The 27,990-nt window shown below is 42.3% G+C and overlaps 1 protein-coding gene across 2 annotated transcripts in view; it reads right to left on the reverse strand.

Annotated features, from left to right (window-relative positions):
* LOC138953544 (cell division control protein 42 homolog) overlaps positions 1–22,882 on the reverse strand; it is a 63,189-nt gene extending 40,307 nt beyond the window's left edge. The window contains exons 1-2 of one of the 2 annotated variants that reach the window (XM_070325385.1): positions 22,645–22,882; positions 13,353–14,101 (exon numbers count right to left, since the gene is read on the reverse strand). In XM_070325385.1, the coding sequence (XP_070181486.1) occupies positions 13,353–13,500 (148 nt within the window). In that variant the 5' untranslated portion in view covers positions 13,501–14,101; positions 22,645–22,882. Of the gene's footprint in view, positions 1–13,352; positions 14,102–20,741; positions 20,843–22,644 lie in introns of those variants that run through there. The other variant, XM_070325386.1, reaches the window with a different exon arrangement.
* Between the last annotated feature and the right edge of the window lie 5,108 nt (positions 22,883–27,990).

The raw sequence follows: 27,990 nt of genomic DNA on the forward strand, positions 1-27,990 counted from the left end.
ATTCCAGAAAGAATTCCCTCAATAACTACAGAAAATGTCAATGCGCGTGCAATGATCCGCGTTTTTGACGATTACATCCATATTCTACCAAATCGGCAGTCATTCTCAGCAAATAACATTGTTTGTTGCCTGGGAGTTATAAGGTCATCATGCACATAGCTATCACAAGTCAAAAGAGAATTTGTGTCAATAAAATGTTGTTTTCACATATGTTGTTGACAATCGTTGACGTTTCCAAAGCTTGTTTTTGGACAGTAACAAGTTAGGAGCCTTTATGTATGTTCACAAGTGCTATTGTCAGAGGACGAGAACATCACTCCAAACAAACACAGCAACCAAAGTGTTTTGATTTCGGTTGCCAACCCAAATGTTAGGATGTGGCAGGGTTGTAATGTATTCTTATCATTTTCTTGATAGCCCACATCGTCTTGTGATCAAACTCTGCCTTTTGTGTAATGTGGCGCCCCCGTGGGGTGTACATTGGCACCGGAGTTCCGGTTGTTTGGACAGCTCTAATTTTTCATTTCCTGGAATCGATGATAGCTTTGGGGTACGGCCGAGCGCTGTGTGGGTGCAACAATCGCAAACAGATAGAAAGTTGTCTTCTGAGGAGTAGGCTATGTTTCTTCTACTTTTGTGTCCCCTTCCTTTTTTATACCGTATTTGTCCTTAGTTCGCTCTTTATTTTCTTCTGTTTCTCTTCCTTCTCAAGTTTATCGCTTCTTCTTTTCTTTCTTTATTTTCCTTTGTTTGATCCCTTCTGTCTTTAGTTTTTCATTTTGCTTCAAAACGTTTATTTCCATCTTTTATTTTTTTTACTTCGTTTCTTTCCCTTTGAAACTCTTTTGCGTTTGCTTGTCTCGTGTCTCGGACAGATGTGCAAGCAGATTTTTCAAAACCAGAAAAGGGTGCACCATTCAATTTTGTAAACGTTCATGCATTCACTCAAGTATCAATAACTGGGGGAAATACTAAACGAGTAATACGGTGGACTATATAACAGAACAAAGAGAACTGTTTAACTTCTTAAATTACATGCAGCTTATAAACAGCCTGCACCAACTGACTTCTGCTCCCATCCACAATAAAGGAGGGGGAGGGAGGGAGGGGAGGGGGAGGGAGGGATAGAGAGGAGGAGGAGGACAGGGGGGGTGGACGGGGGACGTATACAACATCGGTGAAATAGCACGCGCCATTAAGTCAAACCCACTTCAGTCCGCGTGTATACTATGTGTCCAGACCGTCTCGTTCTCTTAATTAGTCTGGTCGGTACATTTTGTTTTCTTTGAAGTGCAAAGATCAAAGAAATGCGAAGAGACGTTCATTGCTTGCTATTTCAGTTGCTACAACGCCGTCAGTGTCCCTGTACTTTTGTGTCACGCTTCACCGACCAGTGACTATAAACAGCCCTCTCCGCGAAACACAGACACAAAGACTGACAGACAGACTGGCACAGACGGGCAGGCGCACTTACTTACTGACATGCTATAATTCTCTTTCTAGTGTCCAACCCACTCTCTCTGATTACCTAGATGTCTATCTTGGAAACAAATCTGTTGTTGGAAAAGGTGATTTATATGCTGTTATAATATATATATAAATATGACGGTTATATCAAAGAGCTTCCCCTATCCCAAGGGGAAGTAGCTCTTTGGTTATGTAATGGTACACAGGGAATCCCTGTTCCCTGAGAGCGAGAGAGAGAGAGAGAGAGAGGGTATACATTCAGTTCCCCCCTGAAACGCAGTGAACCTGGCTGCAAATGCTGAACAAATCTGGCATAAGACTCCTTGCAAGCGCGATCAGTAATATCGGAGATCATGTTATCTGAGAATTCCCCATGGCCCAAACATGACATGGAAAGTAAAGCTACCGAATGAAAGAAAAACTGAAACACAGAGAGAACATTTTCACGCTCTGTAGTCCTTCTGATTGTTCCTGCACTCAAGCTTGTTGAAGAGTCTGAGATCAAAAGCGTGCACAGACAGACAGATTAAAAGACAGACAGACAGACAGATCAAAAGACAGACAGACAGACATACAGATCAAAATACAGACAGACACACACATACTCACACGCACGCACGCTCAGACAGACAGACACACAGACATACACACACGCACGCTTTCGCTCGCGCACACGTGAGTTGGAGAGAGAGAGCTAGAGAGAGCTAGCGAGCGAGAGAGTGAGTACACAGATGGAAAGAGAGCCGTAGACTGAGAAAGAAACACAGAGGGAAAGAGAAAGACAGCGCGAGAGAGACAGACAAGAAAATTGGTTGATCAAAATCAACATGGCCGAAGCAATGTTTTCATAAAAGAAGCGGTAGTGTACGGGCACATGTTGTATTTGGGTTACATGTGTTGCTGAGTATTTGAAAATACGTAGGCATAAAATTAAAAACATGCAAAGAAGAGTGATAAGTCCCTGTTGTGAATATAGCCAAGTGGATACATTGATTACTTATGTATCACACTAGTTTTACTGCTACAGCAGTCCCTCTCATGAACGGACACCCTTGGGCCAGTGCAAACCTGTCCGTACATTGCAGGTGTCCGGTCACGGGAGAGGTCCACCCCCCCCCCCCCCCATCACACACACTCAGACACACTGACGGACTGAGAGCGAGTCTTTGCTACTGGTGAACGAGCTCTACTTGTACTAAAACAATAAGGTCAAACTACTACAACTTATAACTGAAAGGAAAAAAACCCTGTCCTGTAAAAATGACGTTAAGTCAACGGTGTCAGAAAAAGAGAGATAAAAAAATCCTCAAATTTCTGAGGATACAGGCACCCCATGAAAGCAGCCACGCACATACTCACAGAGGCACACATGCTTGTGCAGATACTTTGCAAAAGTATGAATTGAAAACCTGCCTGTCGTAATTTCTTTTTGTGTGGCTTTATTGAATGCTTCAGGCAGTGATTTTTCCCTGTCCAGTTTCCTCTTTCGTCTCTCTAACCCCTCTCTTACCCAGCCCCGACAGCACAAACTTCTAATCTGCAAGGCAGAGTACACATTTTCTAAAAGGAAGACTACTCCGCGGGGGCGGCCATCAACAAGGAGAGATAGACGGACAGCAAGCGAGTCAGAGACTTAAAATGTGTGTGTGTGTGAGGCCGGAGGGGGGGGGGGGGGGGGCTAAAACGGTTATAACCAAAACATTTCTGCAATGATGTAGGTGAAACGAAAACATAAAGATGAACATTCGCATGCGTGTGTTGAGCCAAAGAAAACATGCATATTGTATTTTGACAACAGCTGTGTAGACAGGCTGTTGATTCAATAACCAGCGTTAACTATATAACGATATGCATGTTTTGGTGTATGTGCAGGTAGTAGTCAAACAGAAAGGTACAAAGACATATTACCGTCCTGTCCGCGTGCCCTGTCGTATTTGCCTCCACAGATCTGTTCAGACCGACTTTTACGTGGAATAAGAATTCTTCCAATTGGACACTTATCACAAATCAACAGTCTGGCTGCTATCTGTGTAGAGTGGATTTTTTTCTGAATTATTTTTAAAAGTCGCACAATTGTAATGCTTTCACTTACACAAATAATTCAACACATATACGAGTACATCCCACTCTGCACATACAGGAAGCAGCCAGGTTGTAGATTTTCGATGCGTGATTAAGTTGAAGGATGCTCTTATTGTGTGAAAATACTGAACAGATCCACGATGTTGAACCCTTACAAAAGAAGGAATGGCTTGCTTTTGTTTCAAAGAGAAATGACGTGCAGAGCAAGGGTAGAACTCACAAAGTCCTGCTTGACTGACTGGAAGTGAAAGGGGGGGGGGGGGGGAAACCACGCCTGTTATGAAGTCAAATATCAGGACAGATACAATAAACACAGACATTATACGCACCCTCCAGCTTACTTGACTGATGTACGTTTTTCTTGATGTAGTTATGTAATTTCAACCAAAAGATGAGCTCTAAAATATTAACGTGTGCGTTGTTTCAAGCAGATTATCGACAGGAAAACTTCCTTTTTATATTTAGTCAAGTTTTGACTAAATATTTTAACATCGAGGGGGAATCGAAACGAGGGTCGTGGTGTATGTGCGTGTGTCTGTGTGTGTGTCTGTGTGTGTGTCTGTGTGTGTGTGTGTGTGTGTAGAGCGATTCAGACTAAACTACTGGACCGATCTTTATGAAATTTGACATGAGAGTTCCTGGGTATGAAATCCCCGAACGTTTTTTTCATTTTTTTGATAAATGTCTTTGATGACGTCATATCCGGCTTTTCGTGAAAGTTGAGGCGGCACTGTCACGCCCTCATTTTTCAACCAAATTGGTTGAAATTTTGGTCAAGTAATCTTCGACGAAGCCCGGACTTCGGTATTGCATTTCAGCTTGGTGGTTTAAAAATTAATTAATGACTTTGGTCATTAAAAATCTGAAAATTGTAAAAAAAAAAATAACAATTTATAAAACGATCCAAATTTACGTTTATCTTATTCTCCATCATTTGCTGATTCCAAAAACATATAAATATGTTATATTCGGATTAAAAACAAGCTCTGAAAATTAAATATATAAAAATTATTATCAATTTTTTTTTTCGAAATCAATTTAAAAACACTTTCATCTTATTCCTTGTTGGTTCCTGATTCCAAAAACATATAGATATGATATGTTTGGATTAAAAACACGCTCAGAAAGTTAAAACGAAGAGAGGTACAGAAAAGCGTGCTATCCTTCTCAGCGCAACGAATACCCCGCTCTTCTTGTCAATTCCACGGGCACTGCCTTTGCCACGGGCGGTGGAGTGACGATGCTTCGAGAATACGGTCTTGCTGCGTTGCGTTGCATTCAGTTTCATTCTGTGAGTTCGACAGCTACTTGACTAAATATTGTATTTTCGCCTTACGCCCCCACCCACCCCATCCCGCCCCACCTCACCCCCTACCTAGTGCCTAAAATAACGCGTATATATATTTTCTGCGCTTTGTGTCAGCACTGTTTATGTGTGTGTAAATAGTATTGTTGACACGTTTTTATACAGTAGCCTTATGTGGTTCTTGTGCCTAGGCTGTGTATTGGATTGTCATTGTATGCCTGCATCATTAGTTGTCAGTAATTATTACATGTGCTGATTGTTCTCTTTGCCTGCGCGCGTATAGTATGTTGGTTATGATTGGTCATAGTATGTTTGTTTATGTTTGGTCGTTATCTTTGCCTGTGCGTGTATTGTATGTTTGGTCGTTTTCTTTGCCTGTCAGTGTGCATGTATAGTTTGTTGGTTATGTTTGGTCGGTTTCTTTGCCTGTGCGTGTATAGTATGCTTGGTCGATGTATGTATTGTAAAGCGCTAAGAGTAGACATTTTTTCTAGAATAGCGCTATAAAAGTTTGCATTATTATTATTATTATTACGCGACTTGTTATATTTAGTCAAGTTTTGACTAAATATTTTAACATCGAGGGGGAATCGAAACGAGGGTCGTGGTGTATGTGCGTGTGTCTGTGTGTCTGTGTGTGTGTGTGTGTGTGTGTGTGTGTAGAGCGATTCAGACTAAACTACTGGACCGATCTTTATGAAATTTGACATGAGAGTTCCTGGGTATGAAATCCCCGAACGTTTTTTTCATTTTTTTGATAAATGTCTTTGATGACGTCATATCCGGCTTTTCGTGAAAGTTGAGGCGGCACTGTCACGCCCTCATTTTTCAACCAAATTGGTTGAAATTTTGGTCAAGTAATCTTCGACGAAGCCCGGACTTCGGTATTGCATTTCAGCTTGGTGGCTTAAAAATTAATTAATGACTTTGGTCATTAAAAATCTGAAAATTGTAAAAAAAAAATAACAATTTATAAAACGATCCAAATTTACGTTCATCTTATTCTCCATCATTTGCTGATTCCAAAAACATATAAATATGTTATATTCGGATTAAAAACAAGCTCTGAAAATTAAATATATAAAAATTATGATCAAAATTAAATTGTCGAAATCAATTTAAAAACACTTTCATCTTATTCCTTGTCGGTTCCTGATTCCAAAAACATATAGATATGATATGTTTGGATTAAAAACACGCTCAGAAAGTTAAAACAAAGAGAGGTACAGAAAAGCGTGCTATCCTTCTTAGCGCAACTACTACCCCGCTCTTCTTGTCAATTTCACTGCCTTTGCCATGAGCGGTGGACTGACGATGCTACGAGTATACGGTCTTGCTGAAAAATGGCATTGCGTTCAGTTTCATTCTGTGAGTTCGACAGCTACTTGACTAAATATTGTATTTTCGCCTTACGCGACTTGTTACATTTAGTCAAGTTTTGACTAAATGTTTTAACGTAGAGGGGGGAATCGAGACGAGGGTGTGGTGTATGTGTGTGTGTGTGTGTGTAGAGCGATTTAAAGAAAACTACTGGACCGATCTTTATGAAATTTGACATGAGAGTTCCTGGGTATGAAATCCCCGAACGTTTTTTTCATTTTTTTGATAAATGTCTTTGATGACGTCATATCCGGCTTTTCGTGAAAGTTGAGGCGGCACTGTCACGCTCTCATTTTTCAACCAAATTGATTGAAATTTTGGTCAAGCAATCTTCGACGAAGCCCGGACTTCGGTATTGCATTTCAGCTTGGTGGCTTAAAAATTAATTAATGACTTTGGTCATTAAAAATCTGAAAATTGTACCCAAAAAAATAATTTTTAAAACGATCCAAATTTACGTTCATCTTATTCTCCATCATTTTCTGATTCCAAAAACATATAAATATGTTATATTTGGATTAAAAACAAGCTCTGAAAATTAAATATATAAAAATTATGATCAAAATTAAATTGTCGAAATCAATTTAAAAACACTTTCATCTTATTCCTTGTCGGTTCCTGATTCCAAAAACATATAGATATGATATGTTTGGATTAAAAACACGCTCAGAAAGTTAAAACAAAGAGAGGTACAGAAAAGCGTGCTATCCTTCTTAGCGCAACTACTACCCCGCTCTTCTTGTCAATTTCACTGCCTTTGCCATGAGCGGTGGACTGACGATGCTACGAGTATACGGTCTTGCTGAAAAATGGCATTGCGTTCAGTTTCATTCTGTGAGTTCGACAGCTACTTGACTAAATGTTGTATTTTCGCCTTACGCGACTTGTTACATTTAGTCAAGTTTTGACTAAATGTTTTAACGTAGAGGGGGGAATCGAGACGAGGGTGTGGTGTATGTGTGTGTGTGTATGTGTAGAGCGATTTAAAGAAAACTACTAGACCGATCTTCATGAAATTTTACATGGGAGTTCCTGGGTATGATATCCCCAGACGTTTATTTTCATTTTTTGGATAAATGTCTTTGATGACGTCATATCCGGCTTTTCGTGAAAGTTGAGGCGGCACTGTCACGCTCTCATTTTTAAACCAAATTGGTTGAAATTTTGGTCAAGTAATCTTCGACGACGCCCGGACTTTGGTATTGCATTTCAGCTTGGAGGCTTACAAATTAATTAATGAGTTTGCTCATTAAAGTTGTCATTAAAATCGATTTTTCGCAAACAGATTTAAAATTGATTGCATCGTATTCTTCATGACATTCTGAATCTAAAATATATATATATATACATATGTCATGTTTACTCTTAAAATGTGATCACAATTAACGAAAATAGATTAATTAGTCTTACGATTAAAATGTAAGAAATCGATCCAAAAATGATTTCATCTTATTCTTTATCGTTTCCTGATTCCAAAAACATATAGATATGATAGGTTGTATTCAAAACAAGCTCAGAAGGTTAACACGAATACAGAAAAGCGCGCTTTCCTTCTTAGAACAATACGCTACCGCGCTATTCTGGCGTGTGCAGATCACTGCGTTTTGAACGTGGGAGGTGAGCGATTTCCTTCTCGCGGGGATTGACGAAGCTGTACTGTTTTGGTGAAAAAAATACAGTGCGTTCAGTTTCATTCCGTGAGTTCGACAGCTAGAACTGTTTCGAAGAAAATAAATCAGTGTTTATTGCAAGAGACCGACTTCTCAGACGCAAGAACCAGGCGAAACGGATTGTCCCTCTCACAGGGGCCTTTTACCTCTTACGAGAGCGATAAGATGACTGTAAATTATTTCAATTCCATTTCCGCACGCAACACTCGAAGAGAGAGAGAGAGAGAGAGAGAGAGAGAGAGAGAGAGAGAGAGAGAGAGAGAGAGAGAGAGAGAGAGAGAGAGAGAGAGAGAGAGAGAGACTGAGAGAGAGAGAGAGAGACGGAGAGAGCGTCCACTGCAAAAATGAATAAGTTCAGTCAGTTCAATTTTCTGTTTGTTCTTGCAATCAGCGTTTACAGGGAAGAAACTGCTTCAGCATGTCTGTGCGCGCGAGTGTACATGTGTGTGTGTGTGTGTGTGTGTGTGTGGGGGGGGTGTTGCATGTGAGCGTGTATGTGGTTGTGTCAGAGAGAAAAAGAGAACAAGTCGCGTGAGGCGAAAATACAATATTTAGTCAAGTAGCTGTCGAACTCACAGAATGAAACTGAACGCAATGCCATTTTACTCGTAGCATCGTCAGGCCACCGCTCATGGCAAAGGCAGTGAAATTGACAAGAAAAGCGGGGTAGTAGTTGCGCTAAGAAGGATAGCACGCTTTTCTGTACCTCTCTTTGTTTTAACTTTCTGAGCGTGTTTTTAATCCAAACATATCATATCTATATGTTTTTGGAATCAGGAACCGACAAGGAATAAGATGAAAGTGTTTTTAAATTGATTTGGACAATTTAATTTTGATAATAATTTTTATATATTTAATTTTCAGAGCTTGTTTTTAATCCGAATATAACATATTTATATGTTTTTGGAATCAGCAAATGATGGAGAATAAGATAAACGTAAATTTGGATCGTTTTATAAATTTTTATTTTTTTTTTACAATTTTCCGATTTTTAATGACCAAAGTCATTAATTAATTTTTAAGCCACCAAGCTGAAATGCAATACCGAACCCCGGGCTTCGTCGAAGATTACTTGACCATCATTTCCTGATTCCAAAAACATATAAATATGTTATATTTGGATTAGAAACAAGCTCTGAAAATTAAAAATATAAAAATTATGATCAAAATAAAATGTTCCAAATCAATTTAAAAACACTTTTATCTTATTCCTTGTCGGTTCCTGATTCCAAAAACATATAGATATGATATGTTTGGATTGAAAACACGCTCAGAAAGTTAAAACGAAGAGAGGTACAGAAAAGCGTGCTATCCTTCTCAGCGCAACTACTACCCCGCTCTTCTTGTCAATTTCACTGCCTTTGCCATGAGCGGTGGACTGACGATGCTACGAGTATACGGTCTTGCTGCGTTGCATTGCGTTCAGTTTCATTCTGTGAGTTCGAAATATATAAACGTTTTGCATAAGCATGCCTTCACAAAGCATGTTTAACTGACAGCTCACGTGTTAGGTACGCGCTTTTGGATGATCGTGCATGCCAAACGGTGTGCGTGGCCGCTGTGCTTGTAATTTAAGTGTTTGTTAGTCCCCAGCGTGTGTCAGTGTGTGTGTGTGTGTGAACTTTTCACTTTGCCTTCTGCTTCTCTCACATAATTTTTTTCGCAGCCTGTGCTGTACAGGGAGCTGTTTCGTCTGAAAACAGAGACATCTCAATGTACCATTTCATCCCCTCTATCCCTGTCCCTACACAAGGCACGCATCAATTCGGTTTTAACGACCACCGCGGGAAAGGTGCTGCTGCAGAGCACTTCACCACTTCTATCTACAGGGGAATTCCCTTTACAGGTCCCCCAATTTAAGACGCCCTCCTCCCCCCCCCCCCACCCCCCACCCCCCACCCCTCCCCCCTCTAGAGCCCCTTTTACAAATTTTGTGTGTGTGTTAATTTACGTCCAATTTAAAATTAGAGTCCTTCGTTTTTCAGACCTGATTTTATCAGAATGTGTGTGTGTGTGTGGGTGTGTGTGTGTGTGGGGGGGGGATGTCTTAAAATGTGTGTTCCACTGTACACAGCGGCTACAGAAAGGCATTTTCTTCCCACCCTATCCCCCACTCCGTCAAACGAAAACCTCCCCTTGCAATCAACCGCCAAGAAGAAAGAAAGTCGGCTCAGACACACCCCTAGGGGCAACATAGAGCACAGGTGAAAAACGAAGTTATCTCTGCTTGCTACATTTAGCGACGCTTCTTCCTACCTGTTCTCACGGCCTCGGTGCCTAAGCTGATTGCTCAATCGTACAAGGAGAGAGAAAAGATAAGTTTGGGAACAAAACATGTAAAACTGAACTGCCTGTCCTGTTAAAATTCCGGAGCCCTCCTACCTGTTTTCAGACCTTGGTCCTTCTTGTATTCTCTCCCCCCCCCTCCACCTTACACACACATACTCCTCCCACGCCCATCGCTCATGATTGCTCAATCTCACACAGAATCAGAGAAAAAAAATCAGTTTAGGCACAACACTTGCTAAAGTACTGTAGTGTTTAATTCCAAGAACCTAGCGACCTAGTCCCCCCCCCTCCCCCCCCCCCCGATCTTAGCTTTTCTTGCACCTCACAGGTAAGGTAATAAATTTGCAAATTTATATAACAGGGAAAACTAAAGGTGTTTAAACACAACTACGTGAACCGTCCAGGTGAAGGTGTAAAAAACTATTATTATGGACTGGGTGGCCGAGTGGTAACGCACTTGCGCTCGGAATCGAGAGGTTGCGTGTTCAGGCCTGGGTCAGGCCGCAATTTTCTCCCCCCTTTCCTAACCTAGGTGGTGGGTTCAAGTGCTAGTCTTTCGGATGAGACGAAAAACCGAGGTCCCTTCGTGTACACTACATTGGGGTGTGCACGTTAAAGATCCCACGATTGACAAAAGGGTCTTTCCTGGCAAAATTGAAAAGGCATAGCTAAAAATGTCCACCAAATACCCGTGTGACTTGGAATAAAGGCCGTGAAATGTGAATGCTCGCCCTAATAGGCTTGAGGTTTGCTGGCCGATGTGAATGCGTGATATATTGTGTAAAAAATTCCATCTCACACGGCAGAAATTAATATGTAAATCGCCGTGAGCTCTTGTGAGAAACGGCGATTAATAAATGTCCATTATTATTATATTATAAAACAAAAAATACAACAAGAAAAAAACCAGACGCGTCTAGACTAATGGAAATGGAAAAACACGTCGCCAAACAATAAACTTAATAATTTATCTGAACCGTAATTCTTCTTCTTCTGCGTTCCTTGGCTGCAACTCCTACGTACACTCGTTCGTTATTTTTGTAGTTGTTGCGCGAGTGGGCCGGTGTATGGCCGTCCACTCCCCCCCCCCCCCCCCCCCCCGCCCCACCCCCCTCGCCGTTAAGGCAGTCATACTCCGTATTCGTGAGGGGGACGAGGGGAGGTAATTATAGTTATACCTAGGAACTTTTGATTCATGATCTGCCAGTCTCGGCGCCATCGTTCTTCTCTCTTCAAAAAAAGAGACTGAAAACAAGGCCCTATTGCGGCTGAAATAATTGGCATGGTAAGGCTGCTGAGCACTGGTGCTATACCTGTCCCTGTATTGGTACTCATGAAATGTTACCCTCTCTTCTTTCCGGCACACTCCTTCAGTCGTTCCGTTACAATGAAAGAAATTCGGTTCACAAACACACACATACCTGGAAAAAGAGAACAGCTGTAACATAATACTATAGGTGCGTCTGTGCCGCCAAAGCCCGGAAGCTATACCTTTTGGGCTTATCCGTTTCCCCCTCAGTGTTAGAGTTAGCTCCTCTCCTTCGCCCCTCTCCAATTCCGTCCAAAAAACACACCATCGACCCCTTGACCCCCCCCCCCCCCCGAAAGGTCAGAGCCGCATTCAGCAAAAAGAAAAGGAATAGTAAGTACACACCCTTTAAACAAACCCCGAGAAATTCAAAACACAGGTGGTAAACGAAATGACAGGTACATAACAATTAGGTCTCTCTCTCTCTCTCTCTCTCTCTCTCTCTCTCTCTCTCTCTCTCTCTCTCTCTCTCTCTCTCTCTCTCTCTCTCTCTCTCTCTCTCTCTCACACACACACACACACACACACACACACTGCTGTCATGCGACAACTCTCTCTCTCTCTCTCTCTCTCTCTCTCTCTCTCTCTCTCTCTCTCTCTCTCTCTCTCTCTCTCTCTCTCTCTCACACACACAGACACACCTAGTAGGCTAACGTCGCCTTACACGTATTTCCCAAAACCCAAGAAAACCGATGACGGTTATTTTGGGGTCTCCGTCATTCGAGGGTGGGCGTATGTCGTGTGTTGATTCATGCAAAACACTCTCCCCTGCTTTCATGGATTTTCTGCGCCACCCCCCCCTCTACTCCCTCCTCCCCTCCCTCTTAAGATCTCGCGAACTTGAAACTAACACGACTTCGATTTAAACGTCAGGTTTAGGGCAACAGAGCAGAATGATAGATGTCAGTTCAAGCAGTGAAATGACATTCAAGAAATGGAAACCGCGAGTTTCTGCTATTTGAATGAACTGAGCCTTGTCACCTTATCAGTCACATTTTGAGAGTTGCTGTCTATCCTAGTCGAAACGGCGAGTAGGCCTTTTCTGCTTGAATAAACAGAGAGGCGTCATGGTGCTATAGTTAGAAATGAGGCCTGACGTTCAGTTAAATCTTAGACATCTCGATGTATTAGACGAAATTTGAGTGTTACTGTTCATTTGAGTCAGTCAAAGCGGTAAGTCTCTGATTGGATACATTGAGAAGCGTCAGCGCACAAGACAAACTGTCGGCTGCCGTTGATTTGAGTCGTAAATGCGGGTTTCAAGGAACTTGAATGGTTTTAATTAACAATTTCAGACAGAATTAAGAGCAGATTTTTTTTGTAATCGAAACCGCGAGAGTTGTGACGTTTCAGACGAAATTTGAGAGCAGCTGTCCATCTTCGTCAAAACAGAGAGTTTGTCAGTTAAATCAAAATGCTCTGCTTGAATAGACTTTGAGGTGTTAAATTGTGTATCGGACGAAATTTGTTTGAATTAAAACGGAGAGTTTTCTCAGTGAATGACATAAAGGTGTATAAGACGAAAGGAAGGGCTGCTGGCAGAAAGTAATGGGTGGGTAATGTGTTGATTTCCCGACTAAAAGAACGAGTGATTGAGCTGTAAAAGCAACTGAGAATCGAAATGGCACGGAGAGAGAGATAGATCGGGGGGTGGGAAAGATAGATAGAGAGAGAGAGAGAGAGAGAGAGAGAGACAGAGAGAGAGACAGAGAGAGACAGAGACAGACAGACAGACAGACAGACAGACAGACAGAGAGGCAGTCAAGCACACAGACAGACGTCATAACAGAATTAATAATCAGTTTATATACTGTATTAAAAAAAATTAAACAGTTGACTCCAAACTGACCTGCATAATTGTCAAAGACGGACGGCACGTGCTGCGTCGGGTAGCGGTTGGTTGCGTATCCCATTAACATGCTGGTCTTCCCCACTGCGTCATCACCCACCACCACACAGCGCACGTCACAACCTCCTCCACGTAATACCATCGTCATCGTCTGCACACAACCACTACCACTCTTCCCACACGGTTTACGTAGCCAGTTCAGAATGTTGTCGGTGTCGTTGTTGTTAAAAAGGTCACCAAGTGTTCATGGCATGCGGTGTAACATGCTGACCCTTTCTTCCAGCCGCGCAGCTTACGTCTTGTAAATGACGTAAAAGGGCAGTATGTTAACGGTTCCCTTAGATGACGTAGGTCTCGCTATCACAATGGTCCTAGTTGATGGAAGTGTTCAAAATCCTCGAAGTCCAGTGTTTGATTTAAACGTGAACAACAGCAGTAAAATCTTCGTCACGACCTCAGTCAGCAGTAGTAACTGTTATCGATTTTTAATTTTGTTTGTTTTTGTTTGTCTTCGCCCGTTTCCTATTTCCTTCTTGCTCATAACTTCACGACGTCATCCACAGTGTTGTAATGAACAATTCGTCTGGCGGCTTTGCTTTTATCGTCTCCTAAACATTAGATATTCAAGTAGAACTAGCGTGATTGGTAAGAAATCCAGAGTTCTCACTTACGCAGTCCATTCAAAATACAGCTTCAGTCATGGTAGAAGCAGTAGTCGACAGCTTTTCTTCTAGGTTTCAATGCTGTACCTGCACAAAGAATACGAAGACGTCAATACACGTTGTTACATTTCACGTTATTGCAATGCTTCACATTTGCAACAGCCTTTGTCGATCAGGCGTATAGTTCGTTGAAGGTAAATTAAAAAAGAAAAAACATACACAAAGTAACACGACACAACAGACAAGAACGATTTGCGTCCTGATCGCTAGGAGTGGGGGGGAAAAATTTAGTCTAGTGCCAAAATGTCAAGGTGAACTCGAAGAACTGCAGTCTACAAAAATGCAAATAACCTAGAGGCAAAATGTTCACCAAGGATTCCTCACGTTTACAACACAGAACATTCCGAGACAAATGCAAAGCAAGAGTGTCTGATGTAAGCTTACATGCGTGGGATGATATTATATATCCGTTTGATTACCTCAATTCATGCGCATGTCTATATCAATTTTATGTTGGCCTCTGCGTGGATACATGTTATATATCAACATATATATCCTTCTTCTTCTTCTGCGTTCGTGGAATTTTACGTGTATGACCGTTTTTTACCCCGCCATTTAGGCAGCCATACGCCGTTTTCGGAGGAAGCATGCTGGGTATTTTCGTGTTTCTATAACCCACCGAACTCTGACATGGATTACAGGATCTTTTTCGTGCGCACTTGGTCTTGTGCTTGCGTGTACACACGGGGGTGTTCGGACACCGAGGAGAGTCTGCACACAAAGTTGACTCTGAGAAATAAATCTCTCGCCGAACGTGGGGACGAACTCACGCTGACAGCGGCCAACTGGATACAAATCCAGCGCGCTACCGACTGAGCTACATCCCCGCCCTGACTGAGCTACATCCCCGCCCTGACTGAGCTACATCCCCGCCCTGACTGAGCTACATCCCCGCCCTGACTGAGCTACATCCCCGCCCATATCAACATATCAAAAGGCATGTCTACTTTGAAAGACAAAGAAATGTCAAGGTCATGATTGTGCTCGAAGTTACTGGAAACAACGTCAAAGAATTTTAAGCATTACATGGTTTTTCTAAACGCACTGAAAAAAGGTGCAACAAACAATGTAAGAAAAATAAGCGATGTTGCGTAAGCGTACGTAAGCCTATATATTTCTGCAGTAAAGCTGATCATTACTGCTTCATCCTTTTCAGAACAGATAAAAACATTCAAACAAGGAGGCCAAGTCTTACTGCAAATTAAGCTTTTTCTTCTATCTTTCGAATGACTCGATCGTCTTTACGAAAAATTAATGATCCTTCGACAGCGTTTTGGGGCACGTGTTTTCTCTCAGCCCGATCCAATTTAATCTGATCAAAGCCACGGCTCATCTCAATTTCCGCGCTCAATTTTGTCGGAGACTCGCCGTTCATTAAAAGTCTAACTTTCCAAAGTAGGTCTTGTTTTATTTTACCTCCTATGTCTTTTCTGTGTAATTCGGTTGCTCTTTGAAACTGACACCGCAGTGAAAACTTTGTCTTCCGTGCAAGGCTGTGTGTTGTCAGTTACAGGACATGTATATTCAAATTGTTGTGTATTTCGCGGAAGTGGAATAAAACTAAGACTGACGTTGATGTCTCTGTGTTTTAATTAATGTCCGTGATTAACCCAATCTCCTTTTTGATCTCTGCACGACAATAATGTGACGCTCGATAACATAGCGCCAGCTGTGTGTCTCGACCAACTGTCACATTCAATGTATTACAGTGCAGCACATTTTAATGGATGTGTTGTGATTACATTACTCTAGCTGGATCACGTTAATTTCTATTGAATGTCAGTGTCAAGCTGTCGCAATTAGAAGGTGTCACTTTCACTTATTATAGACATTGATTTAGTTCCTCTTTATAAACAGTTACAATGACAAATGAACTCACCTTATCAGCTAGCTGACTCGATACATAAAGATCTACCGAATGCTTGCAACACCGAAGAAGACCTTCAGGCCAATCGAACCGTTCATTTTTGTTTGTGTATCGAGTCAGCTGAAAGTGTAAAGGCGAGTCCAGTTTTCATTGTTTTTCTTTTTCTTTCACAACTAGTCGTGTATTACTGAAGTTTCTCTTTACATCTGCCGTGTGCTGACAAAACCGAGTAAGTCCATTTTTTTCAAAAATGATATTTTTTGTTCATCAAAGCTTAGAAATTAAGGCGCACCTTATGTGTAAATTGTGACTTTGTGAAATAAATAGATAAGGAGATATAAAAAAGTAAGTCCACACCTTAAAAACTGTTTAAAGTACATCTGCCATGTGCTGACAAAACCGAGTAAGTCCATTTTTTCCCAAAAATGATATCTTTTTGTTCATCAAAACTAAGAAATCAAGAAGCAGCCTGTGTGTAAATTTTGACTTTGTAAAATAAATAGATAAGGAGATATAGAAAAGTAAGTCCACAACTTCAAACTTTTCTCCAAAAAAATTACATGTCAATTTGCTGGTAAAACCAAGTAAGTCCATCCACCAATCACAAGAGCCTTTATGACGCTATAACCAATCAGAATGCAATGTTTTTGCCAGTATGACGTCAAAGTCAATCCGAATATTCTTGCGGCATTTTACTTGTTAGTAGGGGTGCTAGTTTTGGTGCAAGCATGGCTGCTAAAGAAGAAGTGTTGTCAAGATAAATGACAAAACAGTGAAAATAACGTTAACATTACGAATTTGCACAAGATGGAGAGAGAGAGAGAGAGAGAGAGAGAGAGAGAGAGAGAGAGAGAGAGAGAGAGAGAGAGAGAGAGAGAGAGAGAGAGAGACTAAACAGGGAGAGAGTGAGAGAGGGGAAAGAAATCAGGGTCGAGGGGGGGGGGGGGGGATGGAGGGAGAGAGAGAAATAAAGGGAAAGAGAAATTAGGGAAGGAGGAAGAGAGAGAGAGGGAGAGAGATAGCGAGAGAGGTTGGGAGGGATAGAAAGAGAGATGGAGGGAGGAAAAGAGAGAGATAGGGAGGGATAGAGGGAGGGAGAGAGAGAGAGAGAGAGACAAGGATCGTCAGGAGTATTATATATAGATAGAGAAGAAAAATGTTTAAAATAAAACGTCATAAGGTGACGTCATTATGTCTCGCCTTTTCGAAAGAGGTCATTTGTGTGTTCTAAACTTTAAATGACGTCATTTGTGAGTTCTAAACTTAAAATGACGTATTTTCTGTATGGGTCGTCTGACAAGAATTTTAAAACTATCATTATAGGAAAATTGGGAACCCCTTGGACTTACTTGGTTTTGTCAAAACATTCATGCACACTTAAAAAGTTGTTTTTGGTTGTGGACTTACTTGTTCATATCTGCTTATCTAAGCACTCTAAAAAGTAGAAATTAGCACACAAGATGCGCATTGATTTTTGGCTCACGAAGTGTAGCCTATGCGATCGTAACTTTGTCTGTCTGTGCGTTTGTGCGTTTGTGCGTGTGTGTGTGCGTGTGTGTGTGTGTTTGTGCGTGTGTATGTCTGTGGTAGAAACTTTAACATTTCCGAGTCTATGTGTGAGTGGTTATCCAAGACTATGGATAAAGCTCGCATAAGATTACGTCACGGTCAAAAGTGTTTGACGTCAATTAATGCATCATGACGGCATGCCTCCCTGTAGTCTTTCTCTCTCGCGTGGTGTGTGTGGTCTCACTCTCAGTCATTGTTATTTTGAGCGGGCCGAGACTATTTGGCAGTCGTGTCCCTGTAAGTAGGCTACATGCAGACAGACAGATCTAGATCTAGTGTCTCTCTTTCTTGCACAGTGTCACCTAAGCTTACTGTGTGTGTGGGTGTGTATGTGTGACGGAGTGATTGAGTTTGTGTTACTGTTTGTCTATTTCTTACGTGAGCCTTGAAGGCTTCGCCTCTTGTTTTCTTTTTGATGGACAAAAAATATCATTTTGAAAAAAAAAGACTTACCAAAGCGGAAGGTCGTGGGTTCGAATCCCGGCCGCACCTGACGGGTAATTAAGGTGAAGATTTTACCGATATCCCAGGTCAACTTACGTGCAGGCCTGCTGGTGCCTTATCACCCTTCGTGTGTACACGCAAGCACAAGACCAAGTGCGCACGGAAAAGATTGTGCAGTCCAAAACAGAGTTCGGTGGGTTATAGAAACACGAAAATACCCAGCATGCTTTCACCGAAAACGGCGTATGGCTGCCTAAATGGTTTTGTAAAAACGGTCATCCACGTACAAATCCACTCGTGCAAAAGCACACGTGTACGTGGGAGTTTCAGCCCACGAACGCAAAAGAAGAAGAAGAAGCAGAACTAAAACGCCTTTACAAAAATTGCGTCCTCGCTGTTAAAACCCGTCAATCGGGACAGTGAATGTTTCCGTACCATGTCCACACGGCACCTGAATTGCTTAATATCAAGTCAAACGTAACACATCTATAAATAGATTCAGGAAACATTGACACCTGCAATAAAATCACTTTCGTGCCTGTGCTAGCATTTTAATGTCCAGAAATATTTCGTAATAACAATTTCAAGAAACGATTTTTAAGACATCAAACCCGGGTAAATAGTGTTTGATTTGTATTTCAAATAATGTGATTTAAGGCTGTAACTATAGTAGTAACCGTACCACATAAACTTACAACAACAAAACATTACTGGAACAAAAAAACATGCTGTGTAGGTTGAACAATTGTACGTGAATAATATGTATTTTAGCAAATCGCCGCAATCTGATATGCTCATCATTCTCCAAGGCACTCAAACTAACACTCACGTACACAGTCATACACAAGAACCATCTTTTATTCTTGACTGGACATAGTCCTTAGATCAAGACTGGTTTTAATCAGAACAAACACACAAACGCACACATTGTTACAGGTTCGCTTCGAAAGTATCTGTGAGAATCGTACCGAAATGAGCCAGAGCGTTGTTCAGAGATCAAATAAGCAAAGGGAAGTAAGCGCTCTATAATTATGCACACGACATGTGTAATAGAGTAAGCGAGAGTTATACGGAACGTTTCTCCTGGCACCTGAGAGAATAACGCATTGAAATGAACAAGCGACTTTCATCCTCAAAAAAAGCACTACTTTTTCTTCCAAATGTTTTGACAAAACCAAGTAAGTCCACTTGCTTAGATCTGTCAAATTTTTTAGATCTGATATAATGGAAAAAAGTGACAAAACCAAGTAAGTCCACAAAATGCCCAACAAAACAAAAACCATCCATCAGATCATTATCAAACTCGGGTTGTAAACGTACAATAATGCTATTTATCTTATTATCTCTGTAGATTGATCAAGATAATCGTCACTTTTGAGAAATGTAATAAAACAGAAAAAGTCGTTTATCTCAGAACTAGCTTCAGTGGACTTACTCGGTTTTGTCAGCACACGGCAGCCATGTTTCACGCGTTGATATCACACTTTAATATATCATACGATCGTTTCAGAATCGTTTCAGCATCGTTTCAGCAGCGATAGTCCTTGATATTCAGTATTACAACTGTATTGATCAACTAAGTGTCACAGGATGGAGATGTCAGTGTCAGCACTTAATTCACAAGACACAACACCAGTGGAAATCAGTTTATTTTAGCACTTAGCCTAACCGTGACGTAGATTTTCCGATATCAGTTTCAGCACGTATTCACATGATAGTCAGTTGCTTATGTTTGCACAAAGCCTGACCGTGACATAGATTTTCCTATGCCTGTTTCAGTATTGAAACCAATCGTCCCGCATATAGAAGTTCGACGACTCTGAGTTTTGCAGGATGTCACATTCGACGTCAGTCATGGTTTCAGAGAAATAATTGCAAGAGTCTCGGTTATTCTCAGCGGGAGTGAGAAGATGAATTATTTCACAAATGATGTTGTTTGATATTATCAGCACTTCGTCGGATCAGTCTTTTCAGGATGTCTTAATCAATTTTTCAGTAAATAACACAGTCATAATTAATCAAGTGGATAGTTGTCACTTCCCGGGTTTCGCTGAAACACCATGAACTGCAGGAATTCACTGGAACCAAACAAAACAAGAGGCGAAGCCTTCAAGGCTCCCGTAAGAAATCGACAAACAGTAACACAAACTCATTCACTCCGTCACACATACACACACACAGTAAGCATAGGTGACACGGTGCAAGAGTGGGAGACACTAGATCTAGATCTGTCTGTATGTAGCTTACTTACGGGGACACGACTACCAGATCGACACTGCGCTTTCGACAGCGCTTCCTCGCGCACACACTGGAAACACGCTGTGCAGATCAACCTGTAGGAAATCTCCTTTGGTATCTTCTTTATCTATTTTTCTGGGGCTACGAAACCGAACAATGTGAAATCGTCTTCCCCGAATCGGCGAACTGCAGCTGGGTGAGAACTATATCTATACCACAATCCTTCACGCGATCTGACTTAACCTTGACCCCTGACCTGGTCTACATACCACACACGACACAAACCAGTCACCTGTTTCCCCCCCCCCCCCAAAAAAAAAAAAAAAAAAAAAAACCACCACCCGTTTTCTTTGGATACACACTTTAACTACATACGTGCCGACGAAATGTTGATCATTGCTTCAATACTTTGAAGCTGTTGCTTGGATAATAACCAGGTAAAATTAGTATTTCGGAGTTCAGTCAAATGTTAAAGTTTCTATCACACACATACACACATATACACACGCACAGACAGACAAAAGTTAGCATCACATAGGTTACACTTACGTGAGCCAAAAACTAGAAATCTCCAACGCTTGCGGAAAATCAGCTCTTAAAACTGACTCCATCGCTGTACAACAACTGCAGCAGGATGCCGCACAATTAACACACACCAAATCTGGGCAAAGCAGAGGCAATTAGTCGATGCGGTTTCGGACACGATCTACGGAAACCGCAGTGCTGATTGAATCATCTCCGTCCGTGAATGACTATGCCACGCGATATAATGCGGACCGTTAATCCTCTTCCTCTTTCTCTCTTTGTCTATCTGTCTCTCTGTCTATCTGTCTGTCTTTGTCTCACTTCCCTAATTGTCTCGCTCGTGTCCATCTTGTGGATTTATTCACAAAATCGGCACCGTCAGTCAGTTAGCTTGGCTTGGTTACACTGTCTGGAGTTCCTCTTCTTTCCCCTTCTCCCCTCTCCTGTCTCCTTTCATTCACAAAACGGCTCGTCAGTTGAACCGGTAGCTTGACTTGGCTACACTTGACAGGAGGGTACCTTCTCTCTCCCCCTTCCCCCCTCTCTCTGTTTCCCTGGGTTCATCAGTTCACAAAACGGTTCCGCCAGTCAATAGTTTACTTGGCTCTTTATTGCATCCTTTGTCTGTCTTTCTGATTGTGTTTGTCTGTCTGCTTGTCTGTGTCTGTCTGTCTCTCTTTCTCACTTTCTCTCCTACCTCGTCTCTTCTGTGTGTGTCTCTCAGTTCATTCACAAAACGGCTCCGTCACTGAGTCACTGTACAGAGGCCGTCAACATCTCTCCTCCCCGCCTCCCCCAACACAGTGAATGGGAGCAGAAGACAGTGGAGAACTCGCTCCAACAGCCAGCTGATCGGTCCTCCGGATTCATCATCGATCACCAGACAGGCTTTGTGTGGCTAAAGCGGGTGAGGTTTTCTCTGTGGCGGGGAGGCGAAGAGGGGAGGGAGGGGTGTGTGTGTGTGTGTGTGTTTCGCTGGGGCTTAGGGTTGGGGTTGATAGGGTTGGCATTGGGAGGGATTGGGTGGGGTGGGGGCGGGAGTGGGAGAGGTGGAAAGGGCAAGGGACAAAGATGATGGGGGGGGGGGGGGGGGACGTCTTTGTGGGGGGGGGGGGGGTGTGTAGGGAGAGTAGATGATGGTGATGATGGGTTGGGGGAATGTTTAGAGGGTGTTTTTGTTGTTGATTATTTCGGGGGAGGGGGGGGGGGGGGAGTCGATTTTTTTAGTTCCACAGGACAGGTGGGTATGCCGTATGGGTGGGTGGATGTTTGGTGTCCTCGATCGGAGTCAACTTGAACTTTTAAGCTGATCCCTTTGCCTTTCCCCCCTCTTCAGCAAGCCTAGCAGACGAGATGCCAACACACGCGCGTAGCTCAAGGGAATTGGCGGTTAGCTGCTCGAAAAAGTTATCCGATTTTTTCTTCTTCCTCTTCTTTATCAGTCGTTGTCTTTACTTTGCTTATTTTATTTTCTTTCTTAAGATAAGATAAGATAAGATTTTTATATAGTCCATGAGGGTAACCTCACAGAAATTCGGGCTGCTTTCTCCCTGGGGAAAGCGAGCTGCCATACAGTATACGGCGCTACCCATTTTTTTTTTCCTGCATGCGTGTTACTTTCTTAGTGGCTTGTTGCTTGACAAAAAGCAATCCTGATTGGTCAGTCTTTGTCTTTATTGCTGTCTTGTCTCTTTCCATCTTACCTTTTTTGCTTGGTTTTTCTCTCCTTTCTTATATTATTTCCCTATACTTTATTTTCTCAGTTTCATCCATCTCTCTCTTTCTTGGTCTTCCTACCCTCTCTCGTATGGATGCGATAACTAGGTATACTGAAAACGACCTTATCTTAGGGCGTATTATGATCGTTAAACAAGGAATTATTCTATCTCATCTCGTCTTATCGTCTCTTTTCTAATTAATTCCTTACCTTTTTCCTTAGTTATTTTCCTCTGTTCTTGTTCCTGTTTGTGGCCTTCTTTATCCACAATTGCAGCCTGCTTTCCACTCACAATCCTGATTTCTGCAGTGTCCACCAATCCACTGAACTACCACAGGTCAGTGACTGACTAGTCTATATATATCTCTGTGGACTGAGTCCTTCACAAGCAAACACACACACACGCGGTTGGAAGCACGAGTATTACCTGAGAGTGACTGGCGGAGAGGAAAAGCTAAGGCGTTCTGACGGCGCACGCGGGAGGTGGTAAGGCAATGTTTATATTGAAACCTACGTCACAACAGCAGGTATGCGGAGGGGTGGTGCTTGCAGTGCGTGTACACTTTTGTAGCGGCGGTTGGGAATCCCCCATGTTTGGGAAGTTAAAAACCAGAACGTTGTGACGACGCCGACGTGTTTATCGTTGATTTGTGTTCCGGGCGTAAGCTTGATGTTCAGAATGAAATGTCATACCAGATCAACCAAGCATTGCAACAGTCGTTGGACTATGAAGTCAGACAGTTAGCATTTCTACTTCTCTTCTGGAACTGCAACCTCGCCGGGAAACAAAGAACAACTGACTGACAAATGTGCTCAATCAGTGGCAGTGAAAGTTAAACATAGTTAAAGTGTAAATAATGTGACAAGTATGCACATTCCCGAGATTACGTAAATGAGACTGTGCAGGTTAGGATGTATGCAAATGTGTGATTATTTCATCGTTGAGGCTTTTCTTAAACCCGCATAGAATGTTTCATAAGGATGGATAGGTCTTGCCTGAGAGTTCTTGAAGACCGTTCTGTCCTGAAAAGTACTTCACTGTTGACCCATCAAGATGACTACAAAATGTTTATCTTAAAAAGTATAGATATAAGAGGAAATCTATTAACCGCGACTTTTCTTTAGCTGATCGATTCGGAAAAAAATGGCGATGAAACACACGCTGGTATGCATACACATACTGACGTCACACGTAACTGTCTTTTGATTCTGTTACCGTTTTTAACATGCTAATATCAGCTGGCTCGGCGCACGCCGCCCCAAGCTCAAAGCCTCGTAAAACAGCGGCGTACTGATCTTGACCGGATACTGAGAAGCTGATGTCAGTGGCTCGCGCAGAGATGACGAAACGCGTGTCACGATTGCGCTAATTGTCGCTGACTTTTCATCCGAAGGAAAGAAAAGTGATTAAAGATGGAACCTGCAGATAGTGAACTGATGCAATTTTGTTTTTGTTACTGTGAGATGAAGTTCGAGAAATTTCAGACAGACACACACAGTACACACAGGCAAAGATGTAAAATGATTGTGGCATTTCGTCACCTATTTTTTTGTGAGTTTCCTAAAAGATTACAAGTGAAAATACCCCGCCCCCCCTCCCCCCTCACCAGCTAATTATTTCAGGTGGGTGTTTTCCCCCAATGACAAACGATAGTCTAGTACCAAACTGCCTGAACTGACTAGAAGGTTCAACCGAGCGCGACTGCGACAAATGTCTATCTGTTTTATAACTGGACTTTAAAAAAAAAAGAAGCTGTTTCAAGGCATACGTTTTTAGAATATTCCCCACAGCATTGAAGGCAGTATCAGACAGGTTCAGCTATATTGCTCTTCGTGAACCTGACAAGGGAATGTTTTGGCCAAAAAAGGACAATTGCCTGAATCGTGAGTGAGACAGTTTGTGCCTCGAGTCACGTCTCTGTACTGTTATATAGTCTTGCCAGTGGGGGCCTCTCTGTCCACAGAAGTTACTATCTGTGCAGTGAAATCGCGAGCCTGTATGTACCTGTATGGGTCTACATGTACATATGCACGAGCTGGGTGGTTTCCTTAATTTAACCCTGTACCCTGCAACTCGTTGATCATCACGAGTGACAGTTTTCAAGGAACAAAGGGGTAGCACGTAGTCACGTATGTCCGCAGGTTGATTGTTTCATATGTGTATGTGTGTGTGTGTGTGTGTGTGGGGGGGGGTAGGACGGGTAAGGGTGTGTGTGTGTGTGTGTGTGTGTGTGTGTGTGTGTGTGTGTGTGTTAGTGTGTGCGTGTGCATGTGCGTGTTTGTGTGTGCGTGTGTGACGTGCGCGCATCTATGTGTGTGTGTCTTTCGGACTACGGTGTGTGTGTGTGTGTGTGTGTGTGTGTGTGTGAGAGAGAGAGAGAGTGTGTGTGTGTGTGTGTGTGTGTGTGTGTGTGTGTGTGTGTGTGTGTGTGTCTGTCTGTCTGTCTTCCACTCTGTCTATTAGTCTGTCTGACCGTCTGTTTGTCTGTAGGTATGTGTGTATATTCTTCTGTCACTGATCTACAAGGCCATGTACTTGTCGAGCCAATTACGTTGCGATAGTGATATGTTTCAATTAACGAAATGCTTAAGTAACTCACAAGCGCTTGTTAAAAATTGTCCTACAAATGTCTGTTTTTTTGTTTTCATGCGTGTATTTGCGCTATTGTTCTTCTTTGAAAGATATTGTCTTATTTATATTTGGCTATTGATTTATAGTGACAGAACGCCAACAGAAACTTGACAACAAAGCCACTTTTTATTTGATTTATTGCGCACTATAGTTGCACTGACGGGCTGCTGCTGCACACACAATCACTGACACTCAAGGTAGGCTAACACGATTGATGCAGTTTCCGCGTAGATGGTCTGATTCACGGGCAGGCTACAAATGAACTCGGGGCTTAGAGATTAGATAGATGCCGCTCAGACAATACACAGACACACATAGACACAGAGAATCATGCAAGCACAGACAGACAGACAGACAGACACGCACACAGACACGCACACAGACACGCACTCACGTACGCGCAGAGAGAGAGAGAGAGAGAGAGAGAGAGAGAGAGAGAGAGAGAGAGAGAGAGAGAGAGAGAGAGAGAGAGAGTCGAGGAGACAGACAGAGACAGAGACAGAGCGCCCGCTAGCCAGTCAGACTAACAGACAGAATAATACAGGGACACGGAACCAGTTACAGAACAGCATATGCCGAAAAATAAACAGCCACCAAGAGTTAAAAAAAAAGTACAGACGGACACTGAACGCATCGACGTCGCTGGTGTCAAACGTAATTAAATAGGTCCCCAAAATGGAATGTCACTAATCTAGGAGGGACGAATTTACTACACACGATTAGGATTTTTTGTGTCCGAGTCACCAGGTCTCGTCAAACAAAACTACCTCCTTATTTAACCTCCCCCCTTCCCACACACACATCCCCTCTTCAAGTCTTAGTCACTGACTTTCTCCTCCTATACGTACAAGATAGGGTGGAAAGTCTACCGCCAGATAAGTGTGACTACAGACACACAAATTATGAGAGACATGATTTCATTCAAGTTCTTTGATCGTCTCAAATAGGGAAGGAAGTCGAAGTCCGGTTCACTGTGCTAAATGTCTACAAATACTTGGTTGATGTTTGACAACACTTGGGTTAAATATGCAAAGCAGATCTTCAAAGAAGCAAAATAAATGCACCTCTTGTTTTAATTACGTGTAGCCTATGTTAAAACGGCGACATGTAATACAGAGACGTGGTATGTTAAAATGGGCTAAATGATCACCTAGTGAAATAAATCTTGCTTGTTTCGAAGGATGTGCATTGGAGAGAATGAAAGAGAAACTTCAGACTTCATTGGTTTACTTGGCGTACGGATGTGCTCTTATGAACATGTCGCATGCATACTGAATACTAATTATTGACACATAACAGACGAGGAAGAAAATTAGAGAGAATTTCGAAAATGTCCGTCGTCTCCTTCGTGTGTCTTCTACACAAAGGGCGGAGCGGAAACAGGCATCACTGAAAGGAGGAAAAATACTTCACAACAAAGGAAGAAAGAAAACAAGAAAGAAAGAAAGAAAAAAGCTGAAAGAAAGAAGGAAAGAAAGAACAAAATAAGAAGGTGGGGCGGTGAATAAAAAACATACAAAAAACAAAACAATCGTTGAAATACGCACTACGTGCAGACAACGGTTATGACCTGACGGGTGACCTCATGCAATCGTGTCGCGCTATTTCCTCATGTCCTAAATACAGTCACATATTACCTGCATATGTATCCCAGGCCTTTGGTAGTACAGGATGGTCAAGTAGGTATGGGTCACGAGTTCGTGCAGGTACTGACGAGCGTATTAATGTTCTAACCTAGTACTCAGGTGCTCCTTTTGACGGTGTGGCAAAAGTGAAAAGTGTGCGTCGTGCACATATGCACGTACATGACCTCGAATCATAATGATATCTTCCAGTATTTTATGAACTTACAGGTATTATTATTTTTTTCTTTTTTTTTCTTTCAAGTTATTCGGCAATTAAGTGTAGGCCTAATATTCACACAGTACTCTCTCTGTCCCTGTCTCTCTCTATTACTTTTCCTCCATGCCTCCCTCTCTGGTTGTAGGGATGTGAATAAAACAATAACTCCCCCCCCCATCACACACACACACTCTCTCTCTCTCTCTCTCTCTCTCTCTCTCTCTCTCTCTTTCTCTCTCTCTCTCACTCTCTCTCTCTCTCTCTTACACGCTCGCGCCACACACTCTCGCTCTCACTCTCCCTGGATTGTGTGTGTGTGTGTGTGTGTGTGTGTGTGCGTGTGTGTGTGTAAGCGCGCAGACACAAGAGAAAAAAATAGCAGGCAAAGTTTATGATTGGATCATCGACATATCGCACCCTGGAGCCAGTTTGTGCATGCCATGATTCCAAAGGCCGTAATGTTTTGATACACTCACATCACACGGCAGGTGCTCATTTTCACCATCGCGCCGTAACTCAGATCTCCTTACTACTTTTCTGCACCTTTATTTACATTTAAGAATAAAGGATGTCCATAGAGAAATTGATAGAAAATGAAGAGAGCACACACACACACACATACACACACACACACACGCACACACACACACACACACACACACACACACACACACAAACACCGGCCCCCGCACGTACACACTATACATGAAATAAAAGAATGAATGATACGCGGAGAAGAGCATGATAAAGCATCAGTGGCTGAATGTTTAGACGATGTGTCAAACTGTTACGACGTGATTCGAGTCAAGTTTCATTTCCGCTGTTCCCACCTCTAAGTACTACTATACAGTGCATTATAGGGACAATCGACAGGTGAACAACGTACGCCTACCTGCTCACGCTTTTGGAGGAAAGGGGACTTACCGTCCATCCCTGCACACTACACTACACAAGACTCAGTACACCTGTCCGAACACCAGACTGTCTACTTTTTGTGTGTGACTCAGTCAGTGACTGAACAGTTGATTGCTCAGGTTGCCAAACCTGTCTTTTCCAAGAACAGGAGCGCTCTATTGTGTCCA

The sequence above is a fragment of the Littorina saxatilis genome, linkage group LG17 (genome assembly GCF_037325665.1).
Source record: "Littorina saxatilis isolate snail1 linkage group LG17, US_GU_Lsax_2.0, whole genome shotgun sequence".
NCBI lineage: Eukaryota > Metazoa > Mollusca > Gastropoda > Littorinimorpha > Littorinidae > Littorina > Littorina saxatilis.